Here is a 17,195-nt window from a genome sequence, read left to right on the forward strand (position 1 = left end):
TTAGGGGTCAGGGGTCAAGGACAGGGCTACGGTCAGGGACAGGGCCAAGGTCAGGGGTCAGGGACAATGCCAGCGTCAGGTGTAAGACACAAGGCTGGGTCAGGGACCAGTGGATAATAGATCTACTGTCGACGAGACGAGGGGTGAGACTAGTGGCTAACTACAGAATCATCAAACCACAGAAACAGTCAGCTGGCCATACAGAGTTAAAGAAACATTCAGCCAGAAGTGCCCAGCAGTTACCAAGGACCACACAGTAATACAGGGACTCCTGTATCACACGTCCATCTCTTTCTCCTCACCTCTCCCCTCCTCCTCTCTTCACCTCCCCCCTCCTCCTCTCCTCTCTTCACCTCTCCCCTCCTCCTCTCCTCTCTTCACCTCCTCCCTCCTCCTCTCCTCTCTGTACCTCCCCCCTCTCTTCTCCTCCTCTTCTCCTCTCTTCTCCTCCTCTCTTTGCCACTCCTCCTCTCTTCTCCTCCTTTCCACTCCTCTCTTCTCCTCCTCTCTTCATGCCACCCAGGCAGTCCCCCTCCTCCAGGATCAGAGGAAGCCAGCAGTGAATTACCCACATTACCCCCCCCCCCCCACACACACACACACACACACACACACACAAAGAGCCCCTTGTTCCAGCGAGGGGCAGCTCCTCTCCTGATGTCACGTCTACACAGAGACTTGGCGCTGCCAGAACCTTCCAGAACTTTACAGAATCTGTTCCGGATAAGTGACTGACTGGCTGACTGACTGATTGGCCGTCTGACTGACAGGCTGACTGACTGGCTGAATGACTGGCTGAATGACTGGCTGAATTACTGGCTGAATTACTTGCTGGCTGACTGGCTAACTCTGGGTGGCTGACTAATTGGCTGGCTGACTAGGTAGCTGACTGAATGGCGGACTGATTGGCTGGCTGAGTCTTCAACGTATACCCCCACCCACACATACAGACACAATCGCACGCACACCAAACCCCCCCGCCCCTGCCCACTCCCCTCCCTTACCGAGTGCAGCTTCTGGTAGAGTCCGCAGGCGTTGCAGACGTAACCCCCGCTGGCGTTCTTCCTCCACAGGGACGTCTTGGTGGTCAGACAGTTAGCACAGAACACTCCGGAACCCCTCCGACGCTGGGGGAGGGAAGGAGATAAAGAGGGGGAGAGGTCAGAGAGACGTTAAGGTGGTCAGACAGTTAGCACAGAACACTCCGGAACCCCTGTGACACTGGGGGAGGGAGGGAGAGGGGGAGGGAGAAGGAGAGAGAGAGGGAAGGGGAAGGAGGTTAAAGAGGGAGGAAAAGAGGAAAGAGGGAGAGATTGAGAGAGAGGGGGAGAATGTAGGAGTATAGTGTGTGTGTATGTGTGCTGCCACATGTTGGCAGGTATAGAGAGAGGCTGTGTGTGTGTGTGTGTGTGTGTGTGTATAGGGGTTGATTGATGTTCGAATCAGTTCTAGTGTTTCTGGCCAAACAGAGTGTCCATCAGCACTCTACTACACAGCTAAATCACTCACACATGTTTCTACACACACGTACACATACGCAAACACACACACACACACACACACACACACACACACACACACACACACCCAGGTCAAACAGCTCATACTCCCAGTCTTCCTTTTCAATTATCAGTTAGTCTGTTCTGCCATCTGTAGAAGACAGCATTCCTGTCCTCTATACCTATCTCCCCTCCTCTCCTCTCCTTTATTCTCCACTCCTCTCTACTCTCCCCTCCCATCCTCTCTCCTCCTCTCCTTTATTCTCCACTCCTCTCTACTCTCCCCTCCCATCCTCTCTCCTCCTCTCCTTTATTCTCCACTCCTCTCTACTCTCCCCTCCCATCCTCTCTCCTCCTCTCCCCCAATCTCCCTTCCTCTCTTCTCCGCTCCTCCAATTCTCCATTCCTTTCCTCCCTTTCCCTCCCTCTTTCCACCCCCCCCCCCCTCCTCTCTTCTACCCCCGTCTTCTCCCCTCCCAGACATGATAGACGATGCGGAGCTCCTCATCCAGTAGGGTTAGCTCAGTGCTCTGCTGGTCTGAGATTGATTACTAATGCCTTCCAGCCAGTGTCTCCAGGAGTGTCCTCTCTAATCGAGGCCTGCTGCGGCTCTTCATGACATCTCTCTATCTCCTGGTCTTGACCCACCACCTTGGCCAGCACGGGCACACAGGTATGTCAGAGAGTGTGAGTGTGTGTGTGTGTGTGTGCGGACCTGCGTGTGAGTATATGTGTGTGTATGTTAGCAGTGTGTGTGTGTGTGTGTGTGTGTGTGTGAGCTTGTATGGATGCCAATGGGTGGCTGTGTGGCTTCATTCATTCACTCACTCACACCCACCCACCCACCCACCCACCCACCCACCCACCCACCCACCCACCCACCCACCCACCCACCCAGCCTTCAGCCTGACACTGTAATACTAATCAGAAGAGAAGCTCAATTTAGATTATTTGAAACCACACACATTCTACTCTATATGGAGGGAGGGGGGGGGGAGGGAGGGAGGGAGGGAGGGAGGGAGGGAGGGAGGGAGGGAGGGAGGGAGGGAGGGAGGGAGGGAGGGAGGGAGGGAGGGAGGGAGGGAGGGAGGGAGGGAGGGAGGGAGGGAGGGAGGGAGGGAGGGAAAAAGGGTGAGGGGGGTTGCGGTCTTCAACAAGTGCTTATAAACAAAGCTCTCTAAAATGAAATTACATTTAATTCACTTAAGTAATCTGGATGGACCCCTAACATTAAATAAACAATTATTTAATCAGAGGAGGGAGATTAGGTGAACCTTTACGGACTCTACAACTCTGGAGGCTGCATCCCTGGTATAGACCACACACACACACTCTCACACACACCCCACCCCCTCTCTGGAGGGCTGAATCAACATCCCTATGCCCTCTCTCTCCCCCCTCCTCTAACATCTGGTTGTCATCCCAGCCCCCCTGCCCCCCCCCCTCCAGCTCCTGCTCTGAGTCTGGTTACTGTAAATGGCTTCTCTCTAATTGTGTGATTTGGTTTCAGTCTAATAAATTGACTTTAATTTATTCCTGCTAGATGTATGTCTCCCCTCTTTCGCTCCAGTCCAAAAAGTAAAAGCAAATCACTGGAAGTGTGTGTGGCTGTTTGTGTGTGTGAGTGTGTGTGTGTGTGTGAGAGAGTGTGGCTGTGTGTGTATGTGTGTGTGGGTAGGGGAGGGGGGGTCGGTTTGCTGCAGATGCCCACCCCCCCCACCCTTCCTCCTCCAGTGTGTTACAATGGACTGGGCCGTTAAATCAGCATTAACCGAAAAACCAGACTTCTGTCTCTTTTTTCTACGTTCACTTGCTTTTTCTTTTTTCCCCTGCTCTCTCTCTCCTACTCATTCTGCCTGTCTCTCGTTCCGACTCACTTCTCTGTCTCACCTACTCTCTAACTTTCTCACTCTCCTACTTTCTCCACTTTCCCTCTCTCGTCCTCTCTTTCTTTCCCTCTATCCTCTCTCCCTCTTCCTCTTTCTCCCCCCATTCCTCTCTTTGCGTCTCTTTAACTCTCTCTCCCTTTCCCTCCCTTTCTATCCCTCCTCTCCCTCCCTCTCTTTCTCCATTGTCACAAAGCAGGCTGTGTTTCTCCAGACGAATGACGGCCATCTTGACAGCAGATGTTCCTGTGTGTGTGTGAGTGTGTGTGAGTGTGTGTGAGTGTGTGTGTGTGCGAGAGTGTGTGTATATGTGTGTGTGTCTGGTTCTGATTTAGATCACGTTTGTAGAATCTGTTCTGATCTTGTAAGTTATATTTCAGATCAGATTAAACATTGTAAACTGCCAGACAACATCGTAGCTCCTGGCTTTAAACCTGCACGACGATGCCCAGCCTACGTCTCCATGGAGAAACAGACCATAATACGTCTCCGTGGAGATACAGACCATAATATTGTCTTTTCTAACAATGCTCCCTTCTTTTCTAAGACCCTTTCATGCTCCACTGTCAATAGGTTATTGTGTGTGTGTGTGTGTGTGTGTGTGAGAGACAAAGAGTGTGTGAGTGTGTGTGTGTGTGAGAGAGAGACAGAGTGTGTGTGTGTGTGAGAGAGAGCAGTGTTTGTTCTAATTCAAGGTCATTAACAGGAAGCAGCAACAATAGTACAGCAAGCCACTTTGATGACCTGGTGTGTATGAGTATGGGAATGTGTGTGTGTTGGGAAGTGTGTTTGTGTTGTGTGTGTGTGGGACTATGGTAATGGCAGTGTGTGTTCGGAAGTGTGTGTGTGTTGTGTGTGTGAGTATGGTAATACAGTATGTGTGTGCATGTGTTCGGAAGTGTGTGTGTTGTGTGTGTGAGTATGGTAATGTGTGTGTGTGACAGGTAAAGCTACTCTCTAAAGGGGACAATAGCCCTGGGAAGGGGAGTGGAGGGCTAGAACACCTGGACTCATATGACACAACAGGATATGAGGTCACTGGAGATTAGCCCACTTCCCAGTCCCCTCCTCTCCTGCATTCTTACTATATAAACACAATGTAAAATGTGCCTAAAACCGCCTTGCCCTAGTAAGTAACACAAATCAGGACAGGGTAATGAGGGCCACTGTGCATGTGTGTCTAAGTGTGTGTGTGTGTGTGTGTGTTCAGTGGGGTAGAGAGGCTGACAGCTATGTAGCTTTGAGACCCAGTTTACTTTACAGCCTTTAATGAGCTACAAGACTTACACATACACACACACAAACAAACAAACACACACATCTCACGCACAGTAAAACATTTGTTGCGATTGAGATGTAGTAAGTGTGTGATGGATGGATGGAGGGATAAGAGAGGGAGAGATGACAGGAGGACGAAGGGATGGAGAGAGGGAAGGAGAGAGGGATGGATGGATGTAGGGGGTAGTGACAGCGTAACTGAGTGGGTCTTGCATGGCAACCAGAGAGCTACAGTTGAGCCAGACTGGGAGCAGTAATTGCTTAGCAACCTTGAAGACCCTAGCAACCTTGTAGACCTTAACCCCGGAGAGTGAGAATAACACAAAGTTTATCTTAGAGCGAAGGGGAGGAGAGAGAGGGGGGAATTGGGGGAGATGAGGGAGATACGGGGAAGAGAGAGAGGGGGAGAGATAAGGGGGGAGAGGGGGGGAGTAGATAGAAAGGGATAGATAGAGGGTGAGGTGTGGGGAGAGAGTGGCTTGAAGAGGGGGGTGGGGGTGGGGGGGTGAGAGAAGATAGTTTCATTGCTCCTAATTTGGATGATAGCTCCCAGAAAGAGAGTAATGAATGGCACTTTAAGGTGTTAAACTTAATCTCTCTCCTTCCCAGGGTCCCTCATTTGCTCTCTCTCTCTCTCTCTCTCTCTCTCTCTCTCTCTCGCTCTCTCCAGAATGGGAGAAGGGACAGCCACCTCTAATGAGAGGACTTTCCCTCCATCCCTCCATCCCACGACCACTGAAGGGAGGCCGTCTTACTGAGCTGCCCAATTAGAGGTGATGGAGGAAGAGGAGGGGAGGGGGAGAGCAGGGGAGGGGAGGAGAGGAAGGAAGAGCTTAGGGGAGGAGAGGAGGGGAGGGGGAGAGCAGGGGAGGGGAGGAGAGGAAGGAAGAGCTTAGGGGAGGAGAGGAGGGGGGGACAGATAGGAGAAGACTAATTGATTAGCTACCTGACTGATTTTCTGACTGACTGGCTGGTATGCTGCGTGTCTGACTGGCTGGTATGCTGCGTGTCTGACTGGCTGGTATGCTGCGTGTCTGACTGGCTGGTATGCTGCGTGTCTGACTGGCTGGTATGCTGCGTGTCTGACTGGCTGGTATGCTGCGTGTCTGACTGGCTGGTATGCTGCGTGTCTGACTGGCTGGTATGCTGCGTGTCTGACTGGCTGGTATGCTGCGTGTCTGACTGGCTGGTATGCTGCGTGTCTGACTGGCTGGTATGCTGCGTGTCTGACTGGCTGGTATGCTGCGTGTCTGACTGGCTGGCTGTTTTGCTTCTTGTCCTTTTGGTCTCCGGGGAGAAGAACCCTAACTATAGTAGAGGAGGGGGAGAGGAGGAGAGATGGGGGACGAGAGAAGAGGAGCGGAGAAAAAAGGAGGTGAGAGGAGAGGGGAGGATGCAGGGATGAGTGGAGAGGAGAGGAGAGAGGGAACAGTCTAGATTTCCATGCATGTTTTCACCTTGACCTGCCTGGCCCTTCAGAGACTCTCATTTCCCCTGGCCTCGACACTGTCCTCTGGAGCACACACACACACACACACACACACACACGCACACAATCACACTCACACACTGTCTCGTCTGCCAGGATGGTGATCAGCTTACATTTGACATTTATTCATTTAGCAGACACTTTGATCCAAAGTGACTTCCAAAAGAGAGCTTTACAAAGTGCATAGGTCACTGATAATAACGACAAGATAGCCCCAATGCATTGTGGGTAGCCAAAACAAGAAGCACACATTGTGAACAACCCAAAAAATAAGTGCCAAAGGGAAGAACCATAAGACCATGTAGTTAAGCAAGTTACAATTAAACAACATGAATCGCTAAGTGCAAGTGTACCTGTAGAAAAGCAAGCAACAGTTAAAAAAAATAAAAAATAAGGTGAACTAAAATAGAATATTTTGCAGCGAATACAACAGTTTAAATCAGTTACCACTAACCAACAACAGCAACAAGTCTCTAAGCAAGAGTCATTATGATCCTTGAGGAAACCAGCATTTGGTTCAGCAAACCATTCCTATACCTTTGTACTCCCGGAACAAGTGCGTCTTGAGCATTCTCTTGAAGGTGGAGAGGCATGCTTAAGGCATGTTTGACATCAATCACTAGACTTCCCCACTGAGCAGGGTGGAGCCAGTCTGGTCGATACACTGAGCTACTCTCACTGCACAAGGTGTACAGAGACACACACAGTCACTCTCTCTGTCACACCCACACACAGTCGCACAGTCACTCTCCCTCACACACGGTCGCAGTCTCTCTCTCTCTCTCTCTCTCTCTCTCTCTCTCGCTCTCTGTCACACACACACACACACACGGTCACTCTCTCACTTGTACCCACACACACTCACACATAATCAGTCTCTGCCAGAAGGAGCAACGGCTGTTTCATAGACCTGATTGGCTGTTTTCGATCGTCATGCGTGTTCTGGGAAAGATCACAACAGGTGACCCTGAAACTGGATGACCAAGTGTGTGTGTGTGTGTGTGTGTGTGTGTGTGTGTGTGTGTGTGTGTGTGTGTGTGTGTGTGTGTGTGTGTGTGTGTGTGTGAGAGAGAGAGAGAGAGAGAGAGAGAGAGAATGTGTATGAATGTGTGTGTGTGCATACGTGAGTGTGTGTTGCTGTGCTGAATCAATTTCTCATTGTGCCATTTGGGACAGTGGCCATCTGACGTACCTGTTTGCTCCTCCGGCTGACTGAGTGTGTGTGAGAGTGTGTTTGTGTGTGCTTGTGTTTATGTGAGGGTGTGTGAATGAGAGTGTGTGTGTGAGAGAGAGACAGTGAGTGTGTGTCAGAGACACTGTGAACGCTTGAGCCCCCAATGGATAGCTAACGATGTCATCACAAGGCATCACATCAGATGGACAGCTGTCCAATCAGGTGTGAGCACCAAACCAGTCCTGGCTGTTGACTGGCTGATGCTGATATGTTGTGACGATAACCAATCAGAATGTCCAAATCTATCAATATCTCCGCCTGGAGACCAGTCAGTCTCTATAATCGAAACTGTATTTCCACTGAGACAGACACACAGTGTTGCACATGTCTTGAATCAGCAGGAAGATTGAGGTGTGAGTTTTATGTTTCTGATTTGAATGGGATATATCCAAAGCCGAAAATGTTATACGGATTAGCACGCATAATGCTTTGTAAACAGATTTGTATTCCATCAGACGATTATCAGGAATATTCAGATTTTGATTATTTCATAACTTTTTCTTCAATGTCAGAATATTTTAAACAACGCAAGCCAAGAGGATCTCTCCCATGCTAGCTAGCTAGAGAAAGGGGTGACAGCTTGTGGTAGGAGTGTATTATTGCATGGACAAACACATCTAGCTAGCTAGCGTTGCAAATGTGTGCATCCCAGCGTTATACCCAACAACAAGCTGTCATCCCAAGCTGTCACCCCAGTAAATACATATTTACATATCTACACATTTTACATTTGGGATTTAAAGTGTACTCCATGCGGCCTATAATTCGAGCAGCGCATTATGACAACATTTCACATTAGTTCGAAAATATAATTAGCTTGGCTAATGGAGACTGGACATTGTCTCCTTCCCCTTACAGCAGCACTGCCAGTTAGCTGGCTAGCTTACCACATCCTTACATTGCTAGTTAGCCCCCTAGCTCTATTTCAATGAACAGTAAAACACGAGAGAAAATCTATCCTGAAGTATTTCAGTAATAATTTGACTTTCATCCAGTTTGTATCCCTTTTTACTCTATAATATGCCTATCTGTCTATACAAAGGCTAAACACAAATTATTGTGAAACACAATAAAACAACTTCTGGTTTAGGCCCCACCCACTTCCAGTTTATTTCCAAATAATGATGCAGATGATTTGGGGGGTAAACATTACAGACACACAGATGATAGCATCTCTGCACACCCTGGATCACCCTCCCACATCACCAAGCAATCACAGGCTGAAGGAACCACTTCACGTCGGACGTGAGCAGATCAGAAAGACATTAATTGTGATGATGGAGCAGTAAGACGTCCTTTCCATCTGGAGTTAATTTGCTGTTTAAAATAGGTAACTTTTTCTCTCCTCCTCTCCCTCTCCTCTCCCTCTGCCCTCTCCCTTCTTCTCTCCCCTCTACCTCATCCTCTCTCTCCTATCCTCCCCCCTCTAACGCTCCCCATCCCGCTCTCGGTCTCTCGGTTGCTCTGGGTGGGATCTATGCAGACAGAATCATGGGTAAGTCAGGATCAGTACGAACACTGATGGTGAGATAGAGACTAAGTTCTACTCTGGTTTCACTCTCTTTCTCCCTCTCTCTCTGGTTTTCTTTCTGTCTCCCTGCTTCCCCCCTTCTCTGTTGTATAGGGTTGTTCAACAGGAAATGAACACAGATCTCCTAGCTGATCTGCTGCCCTCCCTCTCCTCTCTCCCCTTCTACCCTTCTCTCTCCTCTCCCTTCCCTTCCCTTCCCCTCCTCTCCCTTCCCCTCCCCTGCTCTCCTCTCCCTTCCCCTCCGCTCCCCACCTCTCCTCTCCTCTCCCATCTTCCTCTATCCAGTAATAAAGTGTTCAGCAGTAGACAGGAAGTAGTGAAGCAGTGCAACAATATTATGACAACAAACCCTCCCTCCCTCCCCCCCCCCCCCCTCTCTCTCTCTCTCTCTCTCTCTCTCTATCTCTCTCTCACACACACACACACACACACACACACTCCCTCACACACACACACACACACACACACTCCCTCACATACACTCCCTCGCACACAAACACAGGCACTATCTCACAGGCAGAATGTTATGACTATACATATAACTGCTACAGCGTAGCCACAGCTGCACATATGCTGAACATCAGTCCCTGGCCAGACACACACAAACACAAACACACACACACACACACACACACACAGTCCACTGGTATTTCAAAGGAAAGAGAAACCCAGCTTCAGCAGGAAACAGGTTCTGGTAGCTTCATGTAGAGGATAGTGTGATGAGTAATAGTAGCAGAATACACATACACACACACACACTATACACACATTCACCACACGTACATATATTTCTATGCACAAACACACACAAATACTACATACACACACGCACACACACATAATCACACATATATACAAACTACACACACACACACATGTACACACAAACACACAAACACTATGCACACACTGGTGTGTACACAAACACAATCTCACAAGTGTTGGTGAGATTGTGTGTGTAGCTCAGGACCTTGGACTCTCTCATCCTCTCTCTCTAACTGTCTGTTTCCCTCTCTTCCACCCTCTAACTCTCTCACCCTCTCTATCTAACTCTCACCCTCTCTATCTAACTCTCACCCTCTCTATCTAACTCTCACCCTCTCTATCTAACTCTCACCCTCTCTATCTAACTCTCACCCTCTCTATCTAACTCTCACCCTCTCTATCTAACTCTCACCCTCTCTATCTAACTCTCACCCTCTCTATCTAACTCTCACCCTCTCTATCTAACTCTCACCCTCTCTATCTAACTCTCACCCTCTCTATCTAACTCTCAACCCCTCTCTCTGACTTTCTCACCGTCTCTCAAACTCTCTCACCCCCCCTCTCTCTAACTCTCTCACCCTTTCTCTAACTCTTGCACCCCCTCTCTCTGACTTTCTCACCCCCTCTCTCTCTAACTCTCTCACCCCCTCTCTCTCTAACTCTCTCACCCCCTCTCTCTCTAACTCTCTAACCCCCTCTCTCTCTAACTCTCTCACCCCCTCTCTCTCTAACTCTGTAACCCCCTCTCTCTCTAACTCTGTAACCCCCTCTCTCTCTAACTCTCTCACCCCCTTTCTCTCTAACTCTCTCACCCCCCCTCTCTCTAACTCTGTAACCCCCTCTCTCTCTAACTCTGTAACCCCCTCTCTCTCTAACTCTGTAACCCCCTCTCTCTCTAACTCTCTCACCCCCTCTCTCTCTAACTCTCTCACCCCCTCTCTCTCTAACTCTCTCACCCCCTCTCTCTCTAACTCTCTCACCCCTCTCTAACTCTCTCACCCCCTCTCTTTCTCCTCATCCAGGTTTTAATATTTCACCAGAACCTTGCTGATACTCAGCCTTGCTGAATATCTGACATGAATACAAATACCCCCCCATACACACACACACACACACACACACACACAAACACACGCACACACAAACACACCATTCCAGGTTCCATCAGCACCTGCTCTAAAACAGCAGAAATGAAATTACCGTGAAAGAGGTAAACACTTCCAAAATACGCTCAATTAGCATATGTATGAAACACACACACAGCCAGTCCCCTAACACACACACACACACAGCCAGTCCCCTAACACAAACACACACACAGCCAGTCCCCTAACACAAACACACACACACACACACAGCCAGTCCCCTAACACAAACACACACACACACACACAGCCAGTCCCCTCACACACACACACACACAGCCAGTCACCTCACACACACACAAACGCACGTATAGGGTGAGCAGAGAGCCATTTTTATTGTGTTTTGTGACAATTTTTGTATTTTTATTGACAAATATGACACATAAAAACGGAATGACCTACTGAAATAACTCAGTATTGTTTTTCTCATTTTTTCCTGTTTACTAAAATAGGTCCATAGGGTTTACCAGCAATGCAAGACCAAGGTGAACTAACCAGTATACTGATGTAACAAGGTACATCAAAACATCCCACATGAGAGACTGGCACGAGAGCTAAAGACCCTGTTATTTCAGAGTGAGCTTTGGTCGGGCCTTCTCATGGAGGTACTTGCGTCTGGTCCTTCAAATGCCTGTATACCCTTTATAGGCTACTGGACGACCCATGCTACACTGACGACAGGTCTGTGAGGGGAGAGGAGCAGACAATTGTAGGAAGAGCAAGACAACTTTCTTGACTTGAATATTCGCTTTCCGTATCAAGGCTGGCAATGAGCACGACAGACAGCATAGAAGCACTCCGCATAGTCAAGCTGCGCTGCCATTGGAACATGGTAAACAGAGGGTACATGGACTGCATTAGTATGGCGCATTTTAGCGGCACCGAGCGGTACGCCCAAAGTGCTGTCGAGTTGCCTCTCGTTCCCCCATTCCCACGCACGCTCTCGACACTGACGGCGCTGCAGCTGCCGTGCAGGGCGATGGTCTGCCCATGGAGAGCAGCTCGGGCATCTGGGTCTCGCTCAAGGACACTTCCAAACATGGCCAGGAGGAGTCGGAGATCCAACCACCAAGCGTGTGGTTATGTGACGACCCTCAAGCTGGAGCTGGGGTTGGAGATGTGTTCGTCTGGGTGGTGATGCACAAACACAATCTGGCACCAAAGAGACCCCTGCAACTATTTGTGCTAAAGCCAAAAATCTGACATTGAAGGAAAAATTATGAAATTGTCCAAATATGAATATGAATTAATATTAGCAACTTTGGATAGAATATATATATGTTTACAAAGCATTATAGGTGCAAATCCAAATTACATATTCGGTTTCACATACATTTCTAATATATGTATGATATGAAACATTGAGGCAAAGTGTTTTGGTGCTGCCTAAACTGTGTGTATGAGACAGGGTAAATGTATGCCTTAGTGTGTGTGTGTGTGTATGCATTTGTTTAACTGTATGTGAGAGTGAGTGTGTGTGAGAGTAAAAGTGTGTGAGTGTATGTGTGTGTGTGTGCGTGTTTACCTGTGTGTGGGTGTAGGTATGTATCTGCATGTGTTTGAATGTGCATGTGTGTGTGTGTGTGTGTGTGTGTGTGTGTGGTGATCAAAGAGGTCTTGTCTTCAGAGTTGCTTGTTTGTCCAGAACTATTAAGACTGGAATGATGAGGAGGACAAATAGCTACCATCTGATAGTAGAAATACTACTGCAGTGTGTATGTGTGTGTGTGTGTGTTTGTGTGTGTGTGTGTGTGTGTGTCTGTGAGTCAGGGAGGTCCATATGAGTTAGGGTCAGGGTCCAAGCCTGTCTAATCTGTGCCAATTGCTCCCTAATCAAGGAAGGTGCTGTCTGTCAGCCCTGAGAGTAACCCTCTCTCTCTCTCTCTCTCTCCCTCTCTCCCAATCTCTGTCTCTCTCTCTCTCTCTCTCTCTATCGCTCTCTCTGTCTCTCTCTGTGTCTCTCCCTCCCTCCCTCTGTCTCTCCCTCTCTCCCTCCGCTGGTTGTAGCAGAGAAGCAGAAACACATGGATTCAATATGGAGAGCAGATGTTGCAGCCAGGGCCCAGAGCACAATGAGCCTTCTACACGCAAGGAGGCTCCTGTCACACACACACACACACACAAGCACACATGCTCACACACAGTCGGATCACACACACACGTTCACAGACCCGCACACTCACACAGACAAAGGCCAGGTAGAGAGAGAGAGAGACAGAGAGAGACAGAGAGAGAGAGAGAGAGAGAGAGAGAGAGAGAGAGAGCGAGAGACAAAGATGGTAATATGGTTGTCAAGTCGATAACACTAAAGACAGGAAACTACCTCCAACTCTTCTCCTCCTTCTCTCCATCCCTCCTCCTTCTCTCCATCCCCCCTCCCCCACTCCACCGCTCCTACTCACTCCATCCCTCCTGCCTCACTCTTCCATTCTCCCCTTTCCATCCCTCCTCCTTTCTCCATTCCTCCTAATTGCAGCTGCTCAGAAGCCTAAGTCACATTCCCACGAATAAACTTCATGTTTGTGGATAACTCACTTCCTGTTTGCGAGACAGTTATTAGAACCAGCTGCCAGGATTGGTTGTCATGAGAGGAAGGGGTGGGTCCTCCGAGGTGACCCGAAGCAGGGCTATCATGTCGTCACAATGATGTGGTGGTATCGATGGTGACGAGCCATCAGTCGGCTTGACAACTGCTGAGGACTTGGTCGTCATGACTACATGACGCAGGGGGCTGGTGAGGTCATCGTGACCAGCGCAGAATCATCTCCTCTTCTTGTCTCTCCTTTAGTTTCCATTTGGTTCCGCTCTTCTCCTCCCCTCCCCTCCTTTTACCTCCTCTACTCTCCTCTTTTCTCTCTCTCTCTCTTCCTGTCACCTCTCCTCTCCTCTCCCCACCACTCCTCTCCTTTTTTCTCTCTTCTTCTCCCCCCCCCCCCCCCCCCCCCTCTCCTACCACCTCATATCCTCCTCCCCTCTCAACCTGCCAGGAGTGTGTGCGTGTGTGTGTGTGGGGGCGGGTCTGGAACATCCACTGGTCTTCGTGGTCATATGACTGGTCATGTGACTGGTCAGAGGAGGACACAGGCTGGCTGTTTCAGAGCAGACTGAGAACAGCTACGCAACGTTTCCATTCCACCACCATCGAGACTACACACATACACACACACTGATACATCACACACTTACACCCCCTCAGCAAACATCTTAGACACTAAACTCTCTAACACACCCTGATACATCACACACACCCAAACCCAAACCTCAGAGAGAGAGACACACACACACACACCAGGCCTGGTCAGGCTCATTTCCCATCAGACTAAAATAAACACTGGTGTCCTGGAGAGGGTTGAGATGGCTTACTTGGATGTTGTGTGTGTGCGTGTGTCTTTGTGTGTGTGTGTGTGTATGTTAGGTGTGTGTATGTTAGGTGTTTGTGTCTGTTTCAATCTATGTCAAAAGTACAAACACCCCCCCCACGCATAACACACACACACACACACACACATAACATACACACTCTACATCCCTCCATGTAAAATATAACACTTCCTTGAGGAATTCAGCTTGTCAAAGTTTTCTACTTCCTGTCTATGAATACACAAACCAACACTTCACACACAGTTACACCCAAATCATAAACACACAGACAAACATACACGACACACAAACAAACACCTTCAACACACACACACACATTCATAAAAGCAAAGCAGAGGTGCCCCAGACGGCAAAGTCAATCTGGGACTTTGGTGACGAGCTACCAGCAGAGCAAACTGTGCTGAGCCAAGCAAGACAGCAGACTCTCCTTGTCACCCCCTCTCTCTTTACCCCCCTCCTCCTCCCCTCCATCCTCTCTCTACCTCCCCCTACCTCCTCCATCCTCTCTCTACCTCCCCCTACCTCCTCCATCCTCTCTCTACCCCCCCCTACCTCCTCCATCCTCTCTCTACCTCCCCCTACCTCCCCCTACCTCCTCCATCCTCTCTCTACCTCCCCCCTACCTCCTCCATCCTCTCTCTACCTCCCCCCTACCTCCTCCATCCTCTCTCTACCTCCCCCTACCTCCTCCATCCTCTTTCTACCTTCCCCTACCTCCTCCATCCTCTCTCAACCTCCCCCTACCTCCTCCATCCTCTCTCTACCTCCCCCTACCTCCTCCATCCTCTCTCTACTCCCCTGCCTCCCCCCTCTCTCCCTCCTCTCACTATTTGGTCTCTCTCCCTCCCCATCTTCTAGTTCATTGCTTTATTGCACCCCCATCATTCCAACCCTCTGTAGGATCATTAGATGAGGCCACTGCAGTAGCTCCAGTCCCCCGACACACACACACACACACAAACACACAAACAAACACTTACGTCCACACACAAGCACACACAGATACACACACACACACACACACACGTACACACACATACACGCTCCCACACCACTTGACAAACACATTTATACACAGTACATAAAAACAACAGTGACAGCAGCATGTGTGTGTGCGCGCGTGTCCTCGCCAAACTGGGAATCTAGAGTCTAATAAAGAAGCAGATGGACTCCCACACACACACACACACACACAAACATGCACGCTCCAAAATTGTTATTCATGAATGAATAACCTTCCGCACCCTCGCAAAACTGAGACCAAATCCACCAACGAGCTTTCCTCTCACAGTCGAGTATGGTGGGCTTAACCAGTGTTGAACCACTGAGAGCAGCTCTGGGGAACACAGGACGACCTGCTCACCTGGTTCCCCATCACAAACGGTTTCAACCTGCTAGCGCTTCGCAATGCTAACCCTTCACAATGCTAACCCTTCACAATGCTAACCCTTCACAATGCTAACCCTTCACAATGCTAACCCTTCACAATGCTAACCCTTCACAATGCTAGCCCCACATACGTGTGTGTGTGTGTATATATATATATATATGTGTGAGACAGAGTGTGTGTGTGTGTGTGTGTGTGTGTGTGTGAGAGAGAAAGTGTGTGTGCGTGCCTGTGTGAGCGTGTATGTGTAAAAGAGAGAGAGTGGGTGTGTGTACATCTGTGTGTGAGAGAGTGTGTGCGTGTGTGTTTGTGTGTGAGAGAGACAGTGTGTGTCTGTGTATGAGAAAGACAGAATGTGTGTGTATGTGTGAGAGAGAAAAAGTGTGTGAGAAAATGTGTGTGTGAGAGAGTGTGTGTGCGTGCGGATCTGGTTGTGTGAGTGAGAGTGTGTGCATACTGAATGTGTAAGTGAAAGAAAATGTGTGCTAGTGTGTGTGTGTGTGTGTGTGTGTGCATATGGACAATATGTGTGTGTGCATGCTTATGTTATGTCTGAGACTGTGTGTGTGTGAGAGAGTGTGTATGTGTGAGACAGTGTGTGTGTGTGAGAGAGAGAGAGAGAGAGAGAGAGAGAGAGAGAGAGAGAGAGAGAGAGAGAGAGAGAGAGTGACAGGGGCCCCTCCCTGGCCCAGCCCATAATGAGTCACCGTCATGGTAACAGTTAAAATATTGTTGTGAGTTCTGCCCTATATGCCTCCCTGCCGACGGCCCCTTAAACCATTCAACATTTCCTTAAGGTTAGAACATAATCTAAAACACCCACGCCCTGACACACACACACAAACACACTCACACACTCACACACTCACACACACACTGACACGCCTCAGATAATGGCTAAACCACACTCCAGTGCCACACCCCAAGCCTCAGTCTGCCAATGTCTGAGAAGATAACCTTGACTTACACACACACTTACACACACACTTACACGCACACACACACACTTACCCACACACACTTACACACACTCTCAAACACACTCTCACTTACACACTCAGATTGATTCTTCCTACAGCTCGTCCTCAAGCCAGTTCAGAATCAGAATCCAAATATCTTTTAACCAATTGGTTCCATCAGACAGTGATGCATTCTGGGTGGCTGTTTAAGCAGGAAGTGAGTGAACCGTGTGGGTTTGGAGCCAGTTTCCTTGGTAGCACAAGCGTAGGAACAGGATATGATGTCACAGTTGTGGAAAAGAGACCAAATCAGTGATGCTGGGAATAATATAATGGAACACACACAAATACTGAAACACACATACACACATACCCATCCTGACTAGTTCATCCCCTGAAATCTTACCTGCTGTCTGTTGATGTACTGGTGCTGGACACAATTGCAAGTGTGTGCGTGTGTGTGTGTGTGCATATGTAAGGATGAGTGTGTGTTTGTGTCCAGAGTAGAAGTGAAGGGTTTTGGATTAGAGTATAGGATTTTACAGGTGAGGTAAGGAGATTTGAAGGGAGGTAAGGAGGTGAGGTAAGGCATTAGGAAGTGAGGTAAGGAGATGAGGTAAGGTAAGGAGGTGGATTAAGGA

The 17,195-nt window shown here is 48.9% G+C and overlaps 1 protein-coding gene across 1 annotated transcript in view; it reads right to left on the reverse strand.

Moving 5' to 3' along the window:
* Positions 1-17,195, reverse strand: part of trps1 (trichorhinophalangeal syndrome I) — a 56,738-nt gene that overhangs the window by 3,498 nt on the left and 36,045 nt on the right. Inside the window, exon 7 of the mRNA XM_084695947.1 lies at positions 1,005-1,127. Within this exon, the coding sequence (XP_084552073.1) occupies positions 1,005-1,127 (123 nt within the window). The remainder of the gene's footprint in view (positions 1-1,004; positions 1,128-17,195) is intronic.

This window comes from Hypomesus nipponensis, chromosome 4 (genome assembly GCF_054491055.1).
Source record: "Hypomesus nipponensis isolate SF chromosome 4, ASM5449105v1, whole genome shotgun sequence".
Classification (NCBI taxonomy): Eukaryota; Metazoa; Chordata; class Actinopteri; order Osmeriformes; family Osmeridae; genus Hypomesus; species Hypomesus nipponensis.